Source organism: Talpa europaea (assembly GCF_964194135.1).
Source record: "Talpa europaea genome assembly, chromosome: 12".
Lineage (NCBI taxonomy): Eukaryota > Metazoa > Chordata > Mammalia > Eulipotyphla > Talpidae > Talpa > Talpa europaea.
Genome location: NC_140079.1, coordinates 16,095,611 through 16,119,297, shown reverse-complemented (window position 1 = coordinate 16,119,297; position 23,687 = coordinate 16,095,611). Strand labels below are relative to the sequence as shown.

General features: G+C 48.1%; 1 protein-coding gene across 6 annotated transcripts in view; it reads left to right on the top strand.

The window, feature by feature from the left end:
- CADM1 (cell adhesion molecule 1) overlaps nt 1–13,189 on the top strand; it is a gene marked incomplete at both ends in the record, with an annotated part of 314,928 nt that extends 301,739 nt beyond the window's left edge. For all 6 annotated transcript variants that reach the window (XM_084251258.1, XM_084251257.1, XM_084251255.1 and 3 more), the window contains 2 exons: nt 11,018–11,149; nt 13,071–13,189. In XM_084251258.1, coding sequence (XP_084107384.1) covers nt 11,018–11,149; nt 13,071–13,189 — 251 coding nt within the window. The remainder of the gene's footprint in view (nt 1–11,017; nt 11,150–13,070) is intronic.
- Between the last annotated feature and the right edge of the window lie 10,498 nt (nt 13,190–23,687).

The window sequence follows — 23,687 nt, the reverse complement described above, 5'->3', positions numbered from 1 at the left end:
AAAATCATTTTTATGTTCTGGATATGGTTTGAGCAAAAAAAATTGTTGCATTACAAAGCAGTTTAAGCATGTTGGATTATGAGACAAGATCTTTATTTAAAAAAAAAAAAACACATGATGTTGACCATCTACTTCTGTGGAACAGGCTGGAAAAGCCATGTCATAGTTATCTTAGCAGTAGGGGGTGGGGAGGTACGCGAGGAAGGGGGGGGGAGGCATTGTTTTGTCACACACCATGATGTAAACTAATTATCCACCTCAGACCTTTTTCACAGCACACTGAGCTCTTGCAAAAGTAGGTTTCATGCTTGATTCCAGGATTTAGGTGTTACTAATCCAGAATAAGAAGCATATCCTAAAAGGGAGGGGGGAGGAGATTTAAAATGGTCAGAGCTAAACAATTATATGAGCTCCCGTGATGTCGTGGGACTTCACCGCCAACCGGCACAGCTTCTTAAACATTTTGATCTGTCACTTCTTCATAAATCAATAAGGAAGGCCCCTTCCTCACCAATTCAGTGGAGAAACCAAGACATGGGACTGTGGGCCCCTACTCCAGCCTGTCGGAAAGAAGGGCTCCCTATTCCTTCTCAGAGAGATTATGCCACAGCTCCTTGAATCGATGGGGGTTGAGAGGCTGAGCTTACCCAGTGAGAGAAAAAGGTAGCACCCACCCGTCTTACAAAATACATTGAATTTATTGCCTACTATATGCTTCTGTCAAACTTTAGACTTTATTTTGTGTTATACAGCACATCCCCTTTTAAGCTTAGCTGACAGAGCTTGCTGGGTTTTCCCACATGGCAGAAGCTCCAGGAGGCCATATTGGTTTTGTTCACTGCTGTTTGCCTGTTGTGTGGTGGGCCCTGATTATTAGAGGAATAAATGAATTCCGAATCCCAGTGAATTTAGATTGTTAAATAGAAGCCATGAGAGCCAGCCTGTCAAGGGAGTGTTTATTTTTGCCTCTTATTTGTGATGTATTTAGAGGAGTCACAAAAACATTAGCCTGATTTTCTTTTAAAGCAGAAGTAGTAATGTCGTGCCCTCTTTGGAGTGCAATGCTGATGTGAGCAATCTGTGCTCTCAGCTTTGACCCTGACCCTAAATAGAATAGCTCTGACGCCATGGGCCTGGCAGGTGGGTCTTTCAAGGATCCTCAGAAAGCCCCAAGTTCTCCTGCACCCTGATCCTTAGCCTATTAGCCAAAGATCACTCTGCTACAGAGAAGTAATTTTTCTCCTCCTTAGGAAAATAGGACTAAGCCAGCCATCCACTCTTTCCCCCAGCATCATCAATTAAGGACTACTTCATTCTCTCCGCTCCGCACCGAGTCAGTTGCAGCCTTGCTGCAGTTCCATCAATCACCCCCGAGTCAGGAGTAATAAACCAACAACTGTTTGTGTTCATAATAATTCGGCTAAATTAATAATTATGTCGCCCCCCTCTCCACCCCCTCCAGGAAGGCTGCGGTCATACATTGCTCAGGAGCCATAAGTCATGTAGAACACTGATGATCTATCGGGCAGGGGCTGGGCTGCCTTTACATCTGCTTTGATGAACTAATCAAAAACTGATTAGCACCTTTGTTCAAAGGGGATGCTGATTAATCAATTACTATTGATTGTGAACTTGGCTTCCCTCGGCAGCAAAGAGACATCTGAAGGGAAAAAAAACAACCAATAAAAATTGAGCAGCTGTCATAGTGTTTAAATTTATTAAAACAAAATACATTATTTTTTATGAAGCTGTCTTGAAATGGGTCACTGAAGGGGAGCATATTGATTGAGAAAGGATGAACTTCTCAAATTTCTGTAGCCTAGAGACTGAATTCAATTATACTACAAGACAAACAGGTTAACACCCGTCTTAAACAGTCCATCAATAAATTAGAGTAGGTGTTGCACATTTAATGCTAAACTGCAGTAATGAATAATATTACCGTCCATTCCCTGCTTCATCTGGGTAGGGAGCCTTTCCTTATTATGAGTAAATGTTATGTCCTGGATTTCCTTTGAAATAGTGACGGTCTGTCTTGCCCCCCACCTCCCCATGCACCACTGCTACCTCGGCTAATGACAGTTTCATAAGCGACATATGGTACTCCATCCTCACCCAGCAAAGCAAGTTGCCCAGCTGATCCTCCTCTTTAATCTGCATTAAAAAATTATGCTCGTGTGTAGTTCAGTGATTTAATTATTGGCAGACCTGGGAAGCTTATCCAGTTTACTTTGAACCCTTTCATTTACTTTTTTGGGTGTTAACTTTATTGATGATGGATCCACAAGAGTTTTAAATTGTTTTATCAATTACATCTGCTGTTTCCTGGTGACAGCTGGTGGTTATTGCCACCCATGTGGAATAGAATAGCTATAAGCATATTTATCCTTCCATTTTATTTTAAAACTTGAAAAAAAGTCTCCAACTGCCTCCCTCCCTTTAGCAATGGAGGGACCTTCAGGGACTGGTTAGTGGAGTGTAGTGGGAGAATACACGGTGAGCCAGGAAAGGGCCCTCCGGCACAATCAAAGCAACCCATCCATCTTCTGCTTTTCAAGCAGAGACACCAACGAGAAATTCCTGAGCTGTCATGCGTCCACAAAATGTGCTTTCCACTGTTCCCCTGCAAAGGAGAGAGTGATGTGGAGAAATCCGTTAACATCTCCCGCCCACTCTGTAGCCAAGGATGGGCAGAGGGTGTATTCTCGGTGGCTTGGCTTCTCCAAGCCAGGTGTTGAGGAGGCACCTAGCGGCGCCAACCCTAGTCCCCTAAATGGATTACACAGGAAACATGGGCTCCAGGCTTGGTCTACATTTAGACCACGGAAGCCCTCACAGGCCCTTGGATCCAGATGGTCTGTTCTGGGATGGGATTTAGGACCATCTGGTCATTTGAGTGCCCTCAATGTCCGCTGGACTTGCTTGAAATGGGTGTGAGAAGCTGTTAAATAAACATAACATTTCCTTACCGGCCCCCATGCAAAGTATGGCCTAAGTTTGGCGGACAGGGTATTTCACATCCTGGGTAGACTGATGATGGTGGTGGTAAAGGAAACGTCACAAGGCAGCCGGACTGTGTAGACGCAGCGGCGGTAGCACCCAGATCTGCAGCATGGTGTGGGTTTGTCCCTGTTCCTCTAGTATTTCCAGCTCAGAAAGTTTCACACGTTATCGGTGCACTCCGGCACTACTCTTGCTTGTGCACCTCCCTCCCGTGGGCCCTGATCTGGGCACCAGGGATGCAGCAGCAAAAAAGTCCAGGCAGGCCCTGGGCTGCCATGGCTGCTGCTCTTGTACAGTTACGTGCCAGTGAGGGAGACGGGCTCGAAGCCCAAGACAGCGCCAGACAATGACAAATGCTGTGAATAAAATGAAACGAGGTCATGTGAAAGCAAGTGACGGGCTGGAGGAGGGATGGAAGCTCGTTCTGAATTGCTCACCACCGGGGCAGGCCTTTGGCGAGCCCGTGGAGAAGGGCCCAGTCCTGGGGGGAATTTAGGAGAACCCTGTGAGGTTGCTAGAGGGAAGGGTTGTTGGTCTTGGTTTACAAATGAGGAAACAAGGACTCAAGAAGTTGGTCTACTCTTGGAGCAGACCAGTTGGTCTACCAGTTGGTCTGCTCTGGAGACCGTTAAAGTTCCAACGTAGGGGCTCTCCCGCCTCCCCAGGAGCTGCGGGACTTGGGGTTAGCGTGGCTGCCATCCCCCTGTGAAATACAGCCCCTTTGCTCAGGGGTCTTCTTGGAAACACTCTTTTTTTCCTCTTGGACATTTTTTGACTCTGCGCATCCCTCAGCCTCCCAGAGTGCTTCAGGTGTAAGCCAGGGTGGGCTGACATGGAAATACCCAGCAGTGCCAGGTCAAGTTCAGACTGTAGTTCTGCTCAGATGTTACCAGTGCTATTGACTGCCCTAGATCATGGGATCGGTTTCCCACTGAGATGTTCCTTTGTGCTGTAGGGGAAGTGTCAGGCTGCAAAAACTGTAACTAGTTAGGGTCCCTTATTTTAAGGTTCGATTTTGTACAAGACAACAGACTGAAAAATGGCAGCAGGCCCTCGCCAGCCTCTCCATGACATTAGCACACTATGAGCTGGGATGTCATCTGTCTGCTGATCTTCCCATAATCCAACATGCCACTGCTCTTGCCATGGGGAGGAAGAAGAGCATCAACTAGGAACTTTTCCTCCAAAGTAATGAAGTCGGCCTGCTATAGATGCAAAATGTGAAGTCCAGTTCTACAGGTTGGACACTGCTTTGGGGTGACTTCACCATATTCATTAATCCATCCTCCTCACACCCCCAATGCCTGAGGTCCACTGAAGCCTCTTTCTCCAGAGAGAGATTCTAGTGGGAAATGTATGTTTGGAAATACTTGACAACACTGTCCTCTTTATCAGATGTATACTCCTTTAAGGAAAACTCTAGTATCATCCTCAGTGCCTTCCTATTACTTAAAATGCAACAGCGATCACACATCTCAGACCTTGTTTTCGTGAGGTGAGTGGAGTGGACCATGACTGTGCCGTTGGTCTCTCCGGTGCTGCGAACTGCCTCAGGAGGGTTGCATCCTGTCATGTCCACTGTTGGTTAAATTAAGTCAAGTTACTTGAGAAGGGAGAAAAACCAACATTTTAAAATGGCCACTCGTTCTCACATTTAGCTGACAACAAGCATTTAGCCTCTGATACTCAAGTGCTATACCTTAACCATAGCGTGGCCTCGGTGGTTTTCAGCCAGCAGGGCCACAGCCTCAGCCACCAAGTAGAACAGCAAGGCCATCAGTCCCACTACATGCTGTTCTGTGTAAAGGAAAAGAGGGCCCAATGACTTCGCCTCACCAGGTGCTTATGGGCCGTCTTACCTCCTAGAACTGCCTGAGTGAGCAGCACCACCCTCACCCCCAAAGAGCTGATCAGTGAGAAGAGCTGGAATAAAGCCTTCCTTGGGCTTTCGTGTAGCTTCTTTAAATTGGGCAAATCCTCATGGGGTACCTCTGATACGTGCTCCAAGCCCTAGGTAAGAGGTGTGCTTTAACATTTGACAACACATCAACCTCACAAAACAACCGTAACATCCATGGTTATGTCCAGTGGCTCAGGTGTCAGCTACCTGCCTGACGTCACGGAGAAAAGTCGTGGAGCCCAGCTGGAAACCTAGTGCTCTTTCAAGCAGGTCATGGGAAGTGACATCCCAGCTCCCCCCGCATCTCCTATCTCTCTCGGGAGGTTTGCACGGGCAGTGACAGAGAGCCGAGTCCTGATCACCTAGGTGACACCAGCCAGGCAGTCGTGTGCTGTGCTTCCATTAATAATTTAAATGAGCGTCTACTGAGCTCTGGGCGGCACGATGATGGTGACTGCAGTTTTCCTTTAAGTAGCTTAACATAGTTCCCTTGAAATGTTAGTGTAGCTGCAGTTATGTTGCTAGATTTAGATGCAGCTGAAGGGTAGTGCTAGACACCTGGGATGCCGTGTGGGAATCTTTGTGATTTTATTCCTTCCCATCCACTTTCTAAGAAGGCAGGAAGAAAAGGTTATGCTGCATAGAGGCTAGTGTGCTCCAATATATATTAACATCTTAATGGGAAAGCTGTGCATGTACTGTATACATTTACTACTCTCTGACAAGAGGGAATTAAATGTCAGAAGGATTTGTAGCATCTATAATTGAATTGGTGCTGAGAAAAGCAAATCTTAAAGAAGAATAACATATTAGGATTAGCAAATAATGTGGCATTTTGTCAGCGCATGCCATTCAGTTTGTTCCCCTTCAGTAATAAAGTTGTGCTTTTTAAAATGCACACTTATTTTTGTTGCCACGACGGGCACTACAATAGGTGATGAGAACAGGTTGCGGCATTTTTCAGATGCTGCTGGGGTTTTTTGTTTGCTGGGTTTTGTCTTTGGGGTCAGATTTTGGGTTTGCCTCCAATTTGGAAAATCCACTGTCAGGCTTTCTGTTTCTTCCTAGAAGAAGCAGCGAGTGACATCAGAGTCACTAAACTTCCTCGGGGATAGACTAACTGCCCCCCAACCCCAGCCCGAGGAAGTGGGAGGCAGTACTTCCATTAGAAACAAGGATTCTACAGGTATTTCATTAAAGGGACTTGTCCAGCAAGCCCTCAGCCCAGGAGGAGACTAGAAGGAAGCCCGGTGGCAGAGCCGGTGTGAATAGTCAACAAGACTCACTGTCCTGCAGTCATCCATACAGGCAGCAGTTGCAGGAGGTTAAGCATCTGAATTGTCCAGTAAATAGGAGGCAGCGGACTGAGATCCCTGGAAATACCAATTTATAAGATGAGACCTCGGGCAGTTGATAACCAGCGAGAAGCGTAGCATTGATAGGTGCATTCAAGGGGAGTGCCTGCCTCTCCCAAGTTTTCCAATGCACCTTGTAGCCGGAGGCAGGGGCGTTTTGAAACATGGGAGGCCAGCCCGGGAGGGCCCCTGCCCTGTGCTGTGTGTCGCTGGTTCACACTTCAGCTCCCAGGGATGGAAAACTTGGTGCGTTTTTGGCAAAAAGCCGGCCTCCTCCTGCAGCCGAGCCGCGAGGCAGGCAGCATCCACTCAGTGACTTGCTCAGCCAGAGTCCCGCTTGCCAGGAGCTTGTCTGGGACACACTGGCCATTCCCTGGCTGCCCGTGGATCCCTGCCTTTGGCAGCAGAGCCATCCAGGCTTATCATAGATCCATGATTAAGGCATTCCCATGGCAGTTTGTGTCATGCGGCCCCTGCCAGGTGGTAAAGTAGCCATAGAAACAGGGAGCTGTTGCCGAGCCCAGTTTAACACAGACAGCGTGACTGCAGAGCAGCGTTAAGGAGGGCGCTGGCGAAGATTTGAACAGGGGAAGCCAGTAGCGGAGGAGTCCTCTGAAGGAGAGGGGAGGAGAAGGACGGTCCACCAGGACCTTTTGGCTTTCTTCCTTCTAGGAACCACCGCCTCTAGAGCGCCCCCTGCCTATTGCCCAGGAGGAGCCTACGGGGCCAGGCGGCCTGGCCAGGGGTAGAGAGAGGAGCTGAGCCAGTCCCAGCACCCCCGCTGGGAGTGTCTTTGGAGTGTTTTATTCTTGTAGCTTCTAAGGTGCTAAGGCAGACGCAGGGTGACTGAAGCCGCAGCCTAAGCAATGTGGCCTACTCAGCATTCTGCTGGCAGTTTGTAAACTCTCACCCGGAGCCAAATTGTCCAGCTTTTTACCAAAAGAAAAGCTCACTCGCCATGGCTGCGTAGTTACAGCTGCTCAGTCCTGGTAGAGACTCTGGTCTGCTCAGCGCAGGCCTTGGCTGCAGGGTGGGGCAGTGCAGGCAGGGAGGACGGTGCCACCCCCAACCCCCAGTGGCCTTGAGCACTTCCCAAAAGCCAGACCCAAGATTGACGGGGCCTGAGCTATCTGAGGTCACTCGGGAGATGCTTTGGAAAGCATTCTTCGCTCCTGCCAGCCGTGTTCCCCTCAAATGCTTGTTTCCTCAAGGAAGGGTTCCTCAAGGGTTAGGACCTCTATGCCATAAGCATGCACCGAGCTGACAGGGCACTGCTCTGCAGGGTGATTAGGCAAAGTGAGTCCCAGAAACAAGAACAGGAAAACCACCTTCTGAGCAGGTCTATCTGCCTGAGGGTCAGTCATGTCAACCAGGGCGGCCTATACCTGCCCTCACTGATTGCTCAGGGTAGGACCTGCGGGCAGTGGCAAAGCCCTGCTCTTCGGGGGGTTCTCTGCCGGATTCAGAAAAGGAGGCTGCGATCTGCAGAGGGTGTCCCCAGGGGAACCAGCAATGCATAGATCTGTGTAAAAGGCTCTGCACCCAAAGAGTAGCAGATCTTTGGGTGAGGGTGGAAGTCCTAGACTTTCCCAAGATTTTCACTTGAGAAGCAGTTTCTCTCCAGAACTGTCCAGAACTCTAGCTTTGCGAACGGAACTAGAAAGGCCGAGCAACCAGTGGACTTAGTTGGAACAATGCCCCTCGGGCAGCTGTTTTGCTCAGGCTCAGCCCCCAGCCTGCTCCGCAGGCCTGGCGCCTTTGGCCCAGCAGCTGTGCTGTTGCTTCATCCGATGAGCAAGGCGCCAGCCCTGGGGAAGGCAATCTTCCCTGTCAGTAGGAACCAGCTCTCACCCTGTCCCCCACCGGTACCTTGGGCCGACCCATGGCACTCGGAAAGCCCACTCTCCCACCTACACACGCAAAGAAAAGAAAAGACTGGATTGAACAGGACCCTGATGCTCTTCTAGGCCTCGGAGCTGTGATGGGAGACTCTGTCAGCACCTCCCCTGTGGCCAGGGCTAGGCTAGGGGTGAGAAGGGGCGGCGGGCAGCTCACAACTGCGCTGTTCCTGTAAATGAAGCATCGGTTCCCTTCTGTGTCCGTGCACAGTAATTGAAGGCAGAAAAAATGTCTCGGTGATTAACTGTTGGTAGTAAACTTTCTGATCAAAGTGAGTGTCAAGAGATAGCCGGAGAGGGCCTCCTTATAAATAGGTACCTGTAAAATATGTGTGTCCTTGAGGGGCGGGGAGGCTAACTAGCACCCAGAATTCAGTGTGGGCCAACTGCCGGGGGAGAGAGCAGCACCCGGAGTGTTCAGCTCCATGTTAATGGGGGGAAATGAAGGTGTCGGCTGAGGAACTGAGTCCCACAGGTGACATGCCCAGCGAGCTGCTTTTGTTTTTCTTTATCGGAACTCTGCTCGCGCCTCCCTCCCTCTCTCCCCCTAAGCTTCTAGAGTATTCCTGTGCCTAGACTCAGGGAGGCAGGCTTGCCAGCGGCCTTGAGCTTGCCTGCCCCAGACAGGAAGGGTCTGTTTCTGGCAGCCTCTCCTCCTGTTTTTGGTCTTCCCGGGCAGGTCCCACTTAACCTTCCCCTCGATCGCTGCTGTCACCTTTTTTCTCACCCAATTCCAAGACAAGGAATTAATTAAAAGACCCCTATTTTTCAATCAGCATGAAGCTCAGAGCAACCAGAGATTAGTTAATTCTCATTCCCACCCACTCCCCTATTTGGACAGCTGCCCTAAGGAAACACAGCTCCCTCTCTTTTCTGGTTTGTCTCCCTGGGAGCACTTTTGAGGTGCCTTTGGGGTGTAAAGTACCATATCCTCCAGCAGATAGCCCGCATCCAAGGTCACCCCCAAGGGCCGTGCCTCAGTTCCCCAAGCTTGTCCTGTGGCTGAGGTCCGCCCGGTTGAAATGACTTTGCAGGCAGTGGGGGCTCTTGCACCTGCAGTTGACGCCACTTTCGGCAGAGGAGGGAGATTCCTCTCCACCACATTTCAGGTTGAGCTTATTAGGCGTGTGGCTGGAGGGGCTCGCACATCACAGAGCGAGCTAATTGGCTGCAGTGCTCTCTGCCTCCGACCCATTTCCACTCTCCAATTAAACTCCCATCATCCCGCTGTCCCGGGCAAGCCGCTGCCACCTCGGCTTTGGCATTTCTGTTTGGGTTTGGTTGGGGCCGGACCTGGGAGGGGTGGCTTGTGGTCCTTTCGAAGGTAACTTAATGAAACACTTTAAATACTTCATTTTTTAATTTAAAGTCTTTTAATTAAAGCACTTTTCGTGGAACCCTCAGTCACAAGTTATTTCCCCACATCCTTCAGTACTTAATCTCAGAGCAGAATTGGAAATATCGATAGAAAGTGTAAATCATGCCCTCCTGCTGAAAGCGTTGTATCAGGTTTCAGCTCAAAAGAGCACCATTACCTTTAGCTGTCACGGATCTGTACACTTGATCGATAAACTTCAAATATTATTAGAGGTGGAGGCTTCAGAGATTTGCTCTGTTCTTTGGAGAGAGACAGAGATAAATCTTTCTTAAAAATTGACTTGAATTTGCACTCTTAGTCTTCCTGGTGAAATGCATTTCTCTTAGGCGTCCAGCAACTGCAAGGGGGACAGATTTATAGGCCATGTGCTTCTTGTACTGAAAGATTTAAATGGTAAATCCTTCACATATGACTTCACAAATCATGTAAAGTTAAAAGATTTTTACCGTTTCTGTTGCTGCTGTGCTTAAATTGTAAGGTACAGCTAGTAAATCATTTTAATGGAGGTGTCGTACTTGACTCAATAAAAAAAAAGACAATGGTTTAGCTTCCACTCCAAAATGTTAATGTATTAATCAACGGGAGAATAATTGTTTTTTACCACATTATAAATCTCAGGTGCCATTAGGACTTCAGCAAGGGCTGATGTAGCCGCATTCCTAAATTAAAATTGTTTACACAGCCATACATCCATTCCGCATCGCCATGGCTCATTCTGGGTTCATTTTGGAGTTGTTCCCCAGCCAAACATGTCGTTCCTCAGTCGAAGAAGACATCCTGAGGGAGTGATGCTTATAAAGGAAAATTAATTGCATCGCGAAGTGTTAAATAAATAAACTAAAAACCGTCTGTGGCAATGGACAATTATTCCTTGCTGTCTTTTTTGAAATAGGTTTTTAGGTTTTAGATTGAGGCTTACTCCTCACACATCCTAAATGTAGCCAACATGTCACTTGTCTTTAGTCTTATAATCCTTGTTTTATCTCTAGGCAGCTGTGGCTTTTGAGCAACTCACTTTCCCTGTGCACGTGCCTAGCAGGGAATCAGACACTGGGCACCTCTGGCAAGAGACTCTAGCTAACCCCCTACACCCTGCCGCTCCTGTCCCTGCCCGAAGGTGCCATTCCCAGCACCCCCTATATAGATCCTTAATAGGATCTGCAATGGACACAGATAGAGAACGCTAAGACCAGGCCAGGACCGAATAGACTCATTTCTTCCCTCCCTGCTCCCTGCACTTGTTCCACATACATTAGTGCGCCTATGCTGCTTGTAAATGAAATTGCCTTGTGGGGAGAACAGATCAATTCAGCACTGGACAGGTCAGTCTGTTCCCGCCTGTGTAACTTGATCCATCTGGATTGTTCTCTCTGACTCCTCCATTAAAAGAGAAGGTGGCCTCTGACCCTGGAGGAAGTGTCTCCAGGGCGTCTGGTGTCTTGTAATGAGCGCTACATCCCTGTTCCTCTTCTGATTTCAACAGATTCCCGAGCAGGTGAAGAAGGCTCCATCCGCGCGGTGGATCACGCCGTGATCGGCGGCGTCGTGGCCGTGGTGGTGTTCGCCATGCTGTGCTTGCTCATCATTCTGGGCCGCTATTTTGCCAGACATAAAGGTAAGCAGGGTGCTCTGCAAGGCAGGAGACTCACGTCTCCACGGCCCCCGCCTCTGGGGACTTGGCTCCGGTGTCCTTGATAGGCAGTTTGGTTTACATGGTCACATAGCCTACTTGATTCTGGAAACCGGAGCGGAACAAACAGCAATCTTAGCAGCTGCTGATTAGGACTGTGCAAGCTGATGAGTAGCACTCCTTGATTTGGATTTTCTCTAAATATAAAGCTTTATAGATCTGTGATCCCACAATCCACACTTGGGGATAGAGTAAAAATTATCAAATGCTGTACGAGGTGTGGCGTGAACCCCAAAACAATAAACACGGACAGAGTGTGCCCCAAACCTACTGCGTTCTGGGAAGCAAGTGGACTCGCTGTGCCCCGGGGGCCCAAACTCAGGGTAAGCTGGTCACACAGGCTGGAATCCTTCATTGGTTTGATGTGCCTTAAAAGCCACATAAATATGTATTTTTAAAATTATCAGTGCAATTGATTTAAATTGCCATTAATCATCACACTTATCTGTGCAGTCTGGATGGGCAATCATCTCTTCCAATGCTCCCCCCTCTGCCCCATGCTGCTCCAAACCTCTTCTCCCCTCTTGGTAATTTATTCTTCCTTTTCATTGTCGGCCCCTGTCTTTCCCAGTTGTTTTTCTCAAGCCCTGCGCAATGAGCTTGCGGGGCTGCTCTATAGCATTAACTCCAGGGCCCGCAGTGCCATTGTAGGCAGTCCCGGGAGCACAGCAGCGGAGGCCCCAGGTACTTGACAACCGCCTTTTAGGAGCCGGAGTGCCCATCTGGAGTGTAAAGCGGTCTGGAGCCCTCCACACCGGCTGTCCCTTCCCCTGTGCCCAGGCTCTGCCTCCGGATGGGAGCAGGCTGTGGAGGTCAGAGAGCAGGACAGATCTTGCTGGCCCGCGCAGCGCAGGGGAGGGGTGTAGCGCTGTACCACAGGGGAGGGGGAAGGTGCCGCCCCGCCTTCTCAGAACCGTCCCTTTGAGAACTTGAAACCGTAGGTGATGTTCAGCATGTTTTACGTAAGAATCCCCCAGAATGCAGCATCCCCTGTGGGGACAGGGTCACTTGGTTACCACAGGCAGTGTAAGCTCCACCTCTACATCACACCGAGGTGCAGTCCGTGTGTTTCTCCATGTCAACCGTTGGGACTCGGGGCTAAAAGTGTTGCCGACTGTCATGTTCTGTCGATTGTCATTATAAAGTGGCTGTGCCGATTAGCAAATCCATGAATCCGGGTCCGGGCTCGAGTCATATCCTAAGGGAGAGATGCTCCTTCTTGAAGGCAGATCCCCCACCTTGATTACGGCTGTTAGAACACCACAGAATATCTCAATCTGGAACCCCACTCTGAAACGGAAAGCAGGCGAAAATCAAACCTACCTGTGCGAGTTCAAGCACGCGCTCGCTTACGAATAGGCAATAACGATTCACGGAGACACTGGCTCAGATAAACAATTGGAGATGACAATAGAACACCATCAGGGCCCTAATTCATTTATTGGCTAATTGCTCTTCCTTGCTTTGGTCTTTAACCATGTACGTGCACATACCGGTCACTGGTCCTGGGCGTTTACTGTTTACACGTTAGTGAGCAGCTCTCCAGCTTTCTGCATTTTTAGCTCCCACTCACGTCTTCTTCTGCTGACATCCTCTGGTCATAATCACTGCTCTAATGTCTCATTTGCTGAATTATATCGCAGCGGTTCAGTTGGAGTGGTGCCTTTGGAACCCCCGGATCCCCATTTGTCTCACCCACCTCGCTCTCTCCTTCCAATTGTTTTTTCCCCTCTGCTGCCTGCACACCACTTCGGCTGATGATGGCCATAAAGCAAGTTGCCATCTCTGTACCACTTTACACAGAGGCCATCAGACAGTCACGGTGCTTTACCCCTTCATCTTTCAGGTACATACTTCACTCATGAAGCCAAAGGAGCCGATGACGCAGCAGACGCAGACACAGCTATAATCAATGCAGAAGGAGGACAGAACAACTCCGAAGAAAAGAAAGAGTACTTCATCTAGATCAGCCTTTTTGTTTCAATGAGGTGTCCAACTGGCCCTATTTAGATGATAAAGAGACAGTGATATTGGAACTTGCGAGAAATTCGTGTGTTTTTTTAATGAATGGGTGGAAAGGTGCGAGACTGCGAAGGCTTGGGATTTGCTGTGTAAAAAAAAAAATGTTCTTTGAAAAGTACACTCTGCTGTTTGACACCTCTTTTTTTTTATTGGTTAGTTGGTTTTTGTTTTTGTTTTTGTTTTTGTTTTTTATTTTGATTTTTACCTACCAAGTCAAACTTGGATGCTTGGGTTTAGTTCAGATAGATTGCAGAAAATTCTGTGCCTTGTTTTTTGTTTGTTTGTTGTGTTCCCTTTTTTTTTTTTTTCCTTCTTTGTGCGCATTTATTTTTCTCCCCCTCAAAAAAAGTTTTTGAATTTTTTTTTTCCAAAATCTCCCATTTTGGAATTTGCCTGCTGGGATTCCTTAATCTTTGTCCCCTGTATTTTTTTTTTCCTTTTTTTACCTTTTGTTGTTTCTTTTGGAAGTAACTGCTTTCTGTTCAAAATTCAGTTTCCTAAAAGGAGAACCAGCACAGTTTAGATCTCATAGTTCAGAATTTAGTGTATCCATAATGCATTCTTCTCTGTTGTCGTAAAGATTTGGGTGAACAAACAATGAGAACTCTTTGCTGCTGCCCATGTTTCAAATACTTAGAGCAGCGAAGACTAGAAACTTAGACTGTGATTCAGAAAATGTTCTGTTTGCTGTGGAACCACATTACTGTACAGGGTTACCTGCAAGTGCGGTGTGTCGCCGTGAGATTGAATTCTGTCTTTATTCTGTACCTTAGACGGCTCAGCATAGATCCCCCACGCTGTCCGGAAGGGTTTGGGGCAGAAAGGGCTCCGCCTTTCTCAACGCCCCAAGCAGACCGACGGCTCTGTTCCTTTTATAGAAGTGGACAAATCTGAGTTGCCACAGGAGGGGAAGTAGGGAGGGGGGGAGATAGTTCTGCTCTGGTTATTTCTGTTCCAAATGATTCCATCTACCTTTCCCAATCGGCCTTACTTCTCACTAATTTGTAGGAAAAAGCAAGTCCGTGCGGTGTGCGAATGACTGAACAGGACAGGGTTTTTGTGTTGGTTTTTTTTTTCCTTCTTTGTGCTTAGTTAGGAAGGCAGTAGGATGTGGCCTGCATGTACTGTATATTACAGATATTTGTCATGCTGGGATTTCCAATTCGAATCCGTGTGAAACTTTCATTCCTTCAGATTTGGCTTGACAAAGGCAGGAGGCGCAAAGAAGGGCCGGCATTGTTCTCACACTGGTCTGCTGTCGATGTCAGTTCTCAAAAGGTCAGAGCAGAGGTGGAAAAACAGCATGTAGGGATATTCAGTTACTTAATCAAAACTCAAATGTGAGTGTTTTTATCTTTTTACCTTTCATACACTAGCCTTGGCCTCTTTCCTCAGCCTTAAGAACCATCTGCCAAAAATTGATTGACCCTCGCATGATAGCGGCCGTGGTGCATGGCTACTCCAGTGAGTTACCCGGAACATGTCTTAGATGGGAGCCTTGGGAAAAGGGAAAGTCGTCAAGGAACCACTGACATTTTTTTTTTTTTTTTTAAGAAATATGGGGATGTTCACTGAAACGTCTAGGAAATCTAGAAGTAGTCCTGAAGGACGAAAACTGAACTCTTACCAGATGCCTTGGTAAGGCTCCAGGCTCCAGAATTCAGTCCCTGTGGAAAGATGGCATCAAAAAAAAAAAAAAAAAAAGATAGATCTATATCTATATATATATAAATATATATTATATAACATTTTCAGTGAGTCGTTTTTGGATTTTGCAAGGTGCATTTTTACTCTTGTTACCTTACGTGGAAAACTTAATACTGATTTATTTAAGGGGGAAAAAGTGTCGATTCTTTTGTTATTGGAAAGCGTGTTTATTTTTCTTGTCTTTATTTTTAACCTTTGATAGAACCATTGCAATATGGGGGCCTTTTGGGAACGGACTGGTCTGTAAAAGAAAATCCATACCGAGCAGCATTTTGGTTTCCCCTCTCCTAACCCCTGGCACTTAACCAAGACGAAAAGCCACAACCAACATCCCTTTTTCAATGAATTTTCTAACGTGCAGTTCTATCCCGAGCCCTTAGCACCCACGCTGACCATAGTGTGATCGTATCCAAGGGTGAGAACCATTTAGCATGTCGTTGAAAGGTTGGTGTTTTTGTTTTTGTTTTTTGTTTTCTCAGCTGTTCTTTTTTAGGATATAAAAACAAAAGCCTACCATTCCTCACACGATTGGCATCTCATTTCTGGGACCTCCCTCCTCTCTGTTTTGAAAAGTGTACAGTAGTGCAGTGTTCCTGATGTAACTTTATGGCTTACAATGTTGACATGTCTCAGGTTTATGTGTTTCGATTGGTGTTTTCTGTCTCAGGTAGATTGCAAAGTGTAGGCCCCACACATTGGAAAAAAATAATAATAATAAAACAAAGCAAAAACAGGAAATTATGGGTTTTAGTTGTATATTGGTTTATGTATTTTTTCTTAAGTATACAGTGCACTGTTTGAAATGTATTGTTGAGTATTACTTTGTACAGGATGATCGCTTTTTTTAGAGTGAAGAAAGAACAAACTTGTTTTTTGTGTTTTTTAAAGGAATATAAAATAATGAAGGATGTATAATTGATGCCAAATAAGCTTGTTCTTTAGTCACACCGACGTCTTACTTTTCCCTTTAGGCCAGTTCTGTTTCTAAGGTGTACATGAACAATGTTACGGTGTAAGAAACTCCATATCCATATGTTCTCATTCGCATTTTGTATTGGTTCATGTATACCATTTTTACAAAAAAAAAAGAAAAAAAAAGAAGTACTATAAAATATCTGTCTTCTTAATAAAAAAATTAATGTTACAAAGTGATCCTTTAATCTCATTATGGACTTCTTACGGATGCCTGGGCCTGAGAGGAGAGGTGGGCGGGGGGCCAGCTTCCTCCTCAGGACCCCGCTGGGGGGTCGCGCCCGGGGCGGTAGATGGATGCTAAGAAAGGCTGCGCCGGCCGGCTTGCTTTCAATCACTCTTTCTCCTCCTCCGCTCATCTTGCCCGTCCTCTTCTCTTCTACCCTCTCAGCAGACAGGTGGGCCAGGTGCTCAGGCTGCGCTGGGCCCCGCCAGGTGGACTCAGCGATTTATGCAGGTGCACGGCCACCGTGATGGACCATCGGGACGGTCCCTCCTGTGGATTCCTCTCCTGCCCTCAACCCCCCTTTCACCCGCCACCCCCACCAACTTCCCTGTGTTGGCTGCTCCACCTGTCTCTTACTTTGGGATTGCGTGTCTTAATTCACTCCGCCTTCTTCATTTCAAGTTCTCTCTCCTCCACACACAAGAAGACATGCTCTGCGAGGACTGGCTGGGGCCTGTGGCAGATTGTTCTCACTTAATTGTTTGGGCTGCTGAGACTTCGGGCCGGGAGGGGTGGGCAGCAAGAGTGGGGTGTCTTCCTCGTTGCCTTGCAGGCCCAAGCCGGCGGTGACTCCACTTCAGGTGGCGGGTCTTACAAATGCACAGATAATACCTGAGCGGCTCCGCATGTCCTTTTCCCACCAGCCTGGCAGCTGTGGTTGAGCTCTCCTTTTCTCTCTCGGGCAGGTTATGGGGGAAGCCCGGCAGTAGAAGAAAAGGTAAGCACCAGAAAAGCAAAGAATGCGTCTCTCATTTCAGCCTCCTCCATCCCGGCCTGGCCTCTCGCCTGTCTCTAAAATTCCGTGACTCAGATATGCAGTTCCTGAGCACCTCCTGTATGTCCAGCATTGTGAGAAACGCCGAGAAGTATAAGGTGGTTTCCAGAGGCTAACCAGGACATCAGTTATGCCCACGGGAAAGCAGAAATGACCCTCAGCTCTGGAGGCCAATGTAGTTAAGCAGCCTGGAGCAAACAATGTGGAATTTCTTGGAAAAGGGCTATCTGCAGGCCAGGGTTAAGACAGCTTCCGCAGGAGCCAGGGCCCCTAGCTGTGCCTTAAAGAATAGCTAGTGGGGGAGGAGTCGAGTGGCGGTGGCAGTCCCCAGTGAGCCCAGCCAACTGGCATGTCTGGAAAGGATAAAATCACACGAGGTGTGGAGGGTAGGGTGAGTCTTGTTCTTGTGACATTTCCAAATCCAGGAGTGTCAAAATTTCAGGGGCTTCCCCCAGCCTTGCCAGAGGGAGGGAGCAGTGGGGAGCACTAACTCACCATAGCTACATGAAATGACCAGTGCAGGTGATAGCATGGAGAGATAGAAGACCTCCCTCTCTAGGCCCCCTGCGTTCAAATCCCCACTTGGCCACTTCTTAGCTGTAAAACCCCAGGCAAGTCACCTACCCTGCCTGGCCTTGTTCTGCCCTGTAAGAGCAATGAGTGCGTGTAAAGGTTGCTAGCAAATAAGGTAGCAGACGCCAAGTAAGTGCTTGTTACACTTCAGTCATAATACATGGGAGAGGCAAATTGTAATTTAAAAGGTGGCAGGTTACCCTTGGCTACCAGCAGGGGTCACTGCTCAGAGGTAGCTATGTGGGCTCCCATGCACAAGACATGGGGTGTCCTTGTAAAGCCAACTAGGAGGCTCAGTGACCCCTTTCTCCTCACCATTACTCCAGACCACGTGCACACAGGTATGCTTAGTGTCACCGACCATCTCCCCTTGTCTATAGCATGAGGTTCCAGAGTCAGCTGAAATCTACAGAGAAGGGGCCGAGACAGTCACTGAACTCAGGCAGACGTGAGGTGGCGTCTCGCGGCATGTCTGTGTTGGGGTATGCAAATGCAAAGGCGCCGGAAGCGTCCCCATAGCAGGAGCTTGATAAGTTGCCTGGTCCTTCATTCGGTCTGGGAGTGAAAATGGGCCTCGTGTCCTCTGGAGAGTTTTCACAAATGTTTTGGCCTGCTTGCATTCTCCAAATACATCAACTGGAACCCCGAGGTGATATGCTGGTGTTAATTGGTGCAATCTTTCACTGTCCTCTGTCTACTTGAAATGTAATTCTTGTACTGCTGTGGACTTACTCCATGGAGAAATGTTCCTTTGATTCTGTCATCCAGAACCTGAAAGCAACCACCCGGTCACCAGGCTGCAGGTAGAGAGACGCTGCTTTAACCGAAGGCGTTGAGTTGCGCTATAAAATTACACCTAAGACTAATACACCCTTTTGCCAGCTTGACAAATACACAGCTCTGAGTCGTGAAGAGCTCACTGTCAAACTCCTTCAGAGTAAAGTGTGTATCCACAGTCACATGTGTAGCTTGGAAGTATTTCTAGAATGAAGCAATGGGATGTCCTGACCCAGGGCAGAGACAAAGGGGAGGGGGCCCTTAGCCATCTATTGTCCAAATGACTTTGGGGGCTGGTATCTTTATGTCCGTGGTAGGCACTAGTGGGCATTTCGCAGGTGGTAGTCAATGAAGGGGGGCTAGTCAGCACCTGGCCACCTGAGTTTTTATTCTCAGTCTCAATAGGTCACTAGTTCTGTTGTTCAAACCTTGACATTTCTAAGTTCATCCTCAATATACGTAGCTTTCAGGGTCACCTTGAAATGAGCTGGCCGGTCCTGAGGTTAGTGCTGTTAATAAGGACCTGTGGAAACAGAATATCTTCTCCCTTACAGGAAATGGCGTTTTTGGTAGTGTCTGTGCACAGCCTCGCCATTGCTAGCTTACGTGTTGAGGGGCCTTCAGAATGAGGTAGGGCATGTTAGAAAAATCAAACCATATTCTCTGGCACGTTCATCTCAAAGTCATGACATATGCCTCCAAGAGGATAATGTGAGCACCCCAAAGCAGATACTCGAAAGCAAGACACATTCAAGTCTGCTCATTCTCAGCCCTAGAATCTTACACATACAGGAAATTGTACTTGCTTGGCTTTTTATATTTTTGTTTTTCTTCCCAAAGTGAACATGAAAGGTCTACTGCCCCTGGTGGTCAGTTCCCAGAAGTGCAACTCAGGCCTTGCACATTTAAGTATGGAATTCCAACATGGAACGACTTAAAAGTCCCCTGCTTTTTCTCTCACACCTACCCTCAGCTCCCGTTTCACTCCCTCCTAATCCTTTGAGGTGTTGAGCAGTGGGCGGTGATTCCAGGGAAAGTGAAGACTACTACTGAGGGTCAAATCAACACCTGCTCTGGGCCCGGGACCTCTCCAGCTGCCCTCCAAATGTGCTCTGGCTCACGGTCATATTTCAGACATGATCGCCTTAAATCTTCCTTAAGTGCTATCTTCTCAGGTTAATTAATCACCAGGCTTAAACTTGCTGTTACCAGCAGGAAGTCCATCCTGAAGTCAGCAATGTTACAATTGCATCTTCTAATACTGTTTATCCTGCATTAGTGTTTACTTAGGGGGAAAATTGATCTGTAATTGATATTTCAGTCTTCCAGAGCTGGTGTTGGAAGAACCTAATGCAAGCCTTTAATAGCAAGCAAATATTTAAATCCCTTAATGGTTGCTGAATATTGAAATGTGTGACTTTATTACTCTTTTTGGTTTGTTTTCTCTGTAGTTGTGTATTTCATCATTTAAACTTGCAACGGATGCTGGCATGCTGGAGTCTAGCTAATCCACAAAAGCTGTTTGCCCAGATACAGCAGACCTGATTAAAAAGTATTGCTATGGAAGGAAGTCTCTGCACTAATCAGTCTCTGTTAGCTAGTGACGAAATTACTATCCATCTCTCTCTCTTTCTCTTTCTCTCCCTCTCTCTAGGCCTGTTTTCTCTAACCTCCTCCCCCAGAATAAAGTGATGGGGGCAGCTATAGTGTTGCAATTAGGAGCATGAATCTTATATCGTTTGGACAAGGAAGGGAAAATGCCATTACTGTCAACTGAAATGTCCTACTTGGGTTTTTTGCTCCTACTTCCCTGCCAAAGCCCATTGCTGCTGCTGAAAGTGTCTAACATTCACAGCTGTTCTTGATGGCTTGAATCTTAACACAGCCAGAAATATAGCCGGGAGATGCTTAAGACAGTTTATGGAAAATAATAGATTTCCTTGCAGAGACACCAATGCATCGAGGAGGGCCTTGAGTCTCCTTAGACCCAGCCAAGATCACCAATTTTCTCCCTTTCTGGCTTCAGTTACAAACTCTATTGCTTTAAAAAAAAAAAAAAAAAAAAAAAGCAGGCCCTCTTGAATCCTCTGTTTTCCCGGTTGGTTTCTATCAGCACCCACAAGTCTCTGGCTATGGCGCCCATTCTCACCACTCACCTCCAGCAGCCGGGAGACCTCACAAGAAGCAGTGCCTGCAGAAGCGGAAAGAAAAAGACCCGGCAGAGTGGAGAAGAACAACTCCAAGAAAACCAGCGAAGAGAGCTGAGACTAGGTCCCCCAGCCTGAGGCTCCAGTGACAGAGGTGGCTGTGTTGAAGGCCATCGCTCCGATCCTAGCACAAGGGTGGGGTCCTTCCCCGTGTGGCCGGCAGGAATGCCAAGAAGTGGTGTAGTTCTTTCTGCTAGCTTCAGCTCTCCAGCCCCGTCACGGAGCCATCCCTCAGACCCAGCCCTTAGTTAGGGCCCTCTGGGAACTAAACTCCCTTTGGCGGGTCGAGAGGGGGTAGCTTCCAGGTCACAAATGCAAGGCTGCAAGGACGAAGAAGCAAGCGCTGGTGCAGCCCAAGTTTGCAGCTTTCAGACTGTTTCTGCAAATGCATGTCAAAAGCCATGTGTTCCTTCACCCCAGAGTGCCTCCCCATCCATGCCTTCCTGCCGGGGAGTTAGGTAGAGGGCATAGGCCCGCAGGCTCCCGCCAGCGCTCTCTCTCCCTTCCACTCTAGTGCAGCAGCAAATACCCCCAGCCGAGTTACTGCCACTCCCCCACTGTGTTCATTCTCAGCTTCTCCTAAATGGAAACCATTAATCATACTAAATTGTGCAATGATTCCCTGATAGGGAGAATGCTGATGGCAAAAATCATTCTCCTTTGTTGTGCCAGGCAGGCAAAAGGCAGAAGTATTAGCTCGTTGCCCTGCCTGGCTCCTTGCAAATGCTGACCATGTGTTTGCCCACGCAGCTGCTTCTATGCACACAGCTTATTTTAGCACCGGTCTGGTCTAAGGCATTCCAACTGTTGACAAAAACGAGGCGCCCAGCCACCCCTTTCTTCTTCCGAGGACTGCCAGTAAGACTGGTAATCCGGGGTGCTCCCTGAAGTCTCCCCAGCTCAGGAGTGCCCTGGGTCTCCTCTGGAAAACCCACGGTGGTCTCAGATGGGGGGGAACTGGTGGAATAGTCTTGCCCCCCACACACTTCTGCCAGCTGGATTGCAGAAGAAGCCAGGTGTGGGTACCAAGGAGGTTTTTTGCCTTTCAGAATGTGATGTCTGCTTCGCTTTCGACAAGCCTCTTTGTAAGCCACCCCTTCTGAATTAGAATCATTTTCCAAAAGCTCTTAAGCTATGATTAATGCCAGGGCTGTTTTTAACAATCATCCTGCCAGTCTTAAGCTGTAGTCATTTTCAATAATTTGGAGTGCTCAAAGGCAAGCCAGGAGTTTGTTGACAACAAAACCCATAAGAGCACAGCCAGGCAGCCACAAAAGATGGAAAAGCAAAGGGACCATTTGGGCTTAGCTGGCTTTCTGCTCCCAGAGTTTCACCACTAAAAGTTTGATTGAACACTCACAATGCATTAAGGCTCCGACTGTGAACATGGCTCGGCGAGCGGGCTGCCAGCCTGGCTTTTGTGTGAACAAACGAGCAGCGTGTTTGGAGGGCTCCTGGTTTATTTATGGACATGTGTGGTTCATTCATGCCGTCCCCAAACCAGAGAGTCCTCATTTGTCTTCCCTTTGCCAGCATCAAAGACTGGGAAGAATTGCAGGGCATTGCTTTGGGGCTGTTTACTTCCCATGAATGCGAGCCTGTCCCGGGCCAGGACTCGGGACCCCAGCTCCACCGCTGGCCCCGGCCATCCCCCGCCATGTGTATCAGAGTAGCTCTCTTTCTAATCTTGGCAATTTCATGCTAGAGTATCCATCTATTTGAAAAGCCCACACCGAAGCTATGGCTTGAAATGTCCATGATCACAGATTTACTTAGACTCTGCTTCAGATGCCACTTATTTCTAGCTCATTACTTCCTCCGGTAGGGAAGGGTGAGCTCTGGGTGATAGGAGTTTAACCCAATGAATTTGGTGTGAAGGAGGGAGATGGGTGTCTCACGCCAACCCCACCACCGCACCCGGGAGGAGGTAGGGTCTGTTGCTAGCCAGGAAGGATGCCGACTTTGGGGGACCGCTTGGGGCTTTCATTAGCTAGTTTCCAACATCCTTCCACCGTGAATCCCAGTGGCCTCGGAAGTATCTGTGGTGTCCCCTCTCGGTCCCTGTTAACTTCAAACCCCTTTCTCCTGGAGCAGAATGAACGGATTTCAACTCTTGGTCTCTGGGTCATATTTCTTGGCCAGGAGTGCCCCCCGCCCCCGCAGCCCCGAGTGAGTCTCCCGAGGCCAGCTCTTACCCAGCCTCTTAAAGACTTTCAGTCTGGGTTTTCCTGGCAGCTTTTCAGCGGCCTGTCTGGGACATTATGTCCTCCATCAGGTCCTCGCCTTAGGAGGTGAGCTTGGGGGGAATGGAGATTCTGCTCAACCTGCTTCTTCTCAGTGTTCCCATCTCGTTGACCAGCAACATCAGCCATGCACACAAATCCTGGAGTCGTGTTTTATTCCTCCCTCCATCTCTTCCACCTCCCCCTGCCAGCTGTTCCCCAAGTCCTGCCCATCGGCCCCTCAAAGCTTCTCAACTACACCCAACCATGTTGTCATCTTTGTGCCACTTGCCTTGTCCAAGCCCTCGACCTTCAGGCTCAGGAATGTAACAGCCTCTTCACTGGTTTCTCCATGTCTCTCCCTCTAGCCCCATCTTCAGTTCTAAATTGAAGCAAACCAGGTCCCTCTGCTGCTTGGAAACCATTCATGGTTCACCTGAAACTGCAGAATAAATCCTCACGATCCGCTATCAATTTAGCCTGCCCTTTCAGTCTCACCCCAGACCCTCCTCCATGCAGAGCCCCTTCCCTCAAGTTGCATTTCGTTGCCGGCTCACACCTCTGTGCCTTTGGACACTCGGGAGCACCCTGCTCCCTTGGGTTACTCTCCGTGCCCACCCACCCTCCCACACGCCGCTCAGTGTGTGTCCTTATCACCCATCTGAACTGCGTGTTTTCCTTTCTGTCTCCCTCAATACGCAGTGAGTTCCTTGAGAATAGAGACCCATTGGCTCTATGTCTGTCTCCGGAGCAGAGCAGTGTCTGGTCCTGAGCTCACTAAATTATTGAATAAGGGAGATTTTGCTTCCATCTGTGCTAGGATTGGCTTTGCATCTGTGTGTCTCTTTCCTGGAAATATCCTGGACAAGCCTGCTCTCTTCCTGCTTTCTAACCAGCAATGCTGTAGTTCCTAAAACTCCCCCTGTCTGCGCTGCTAGTGTTTTCTCAGTTATAGATTTGGTTCCGTGCTGTCCTGGTCAAC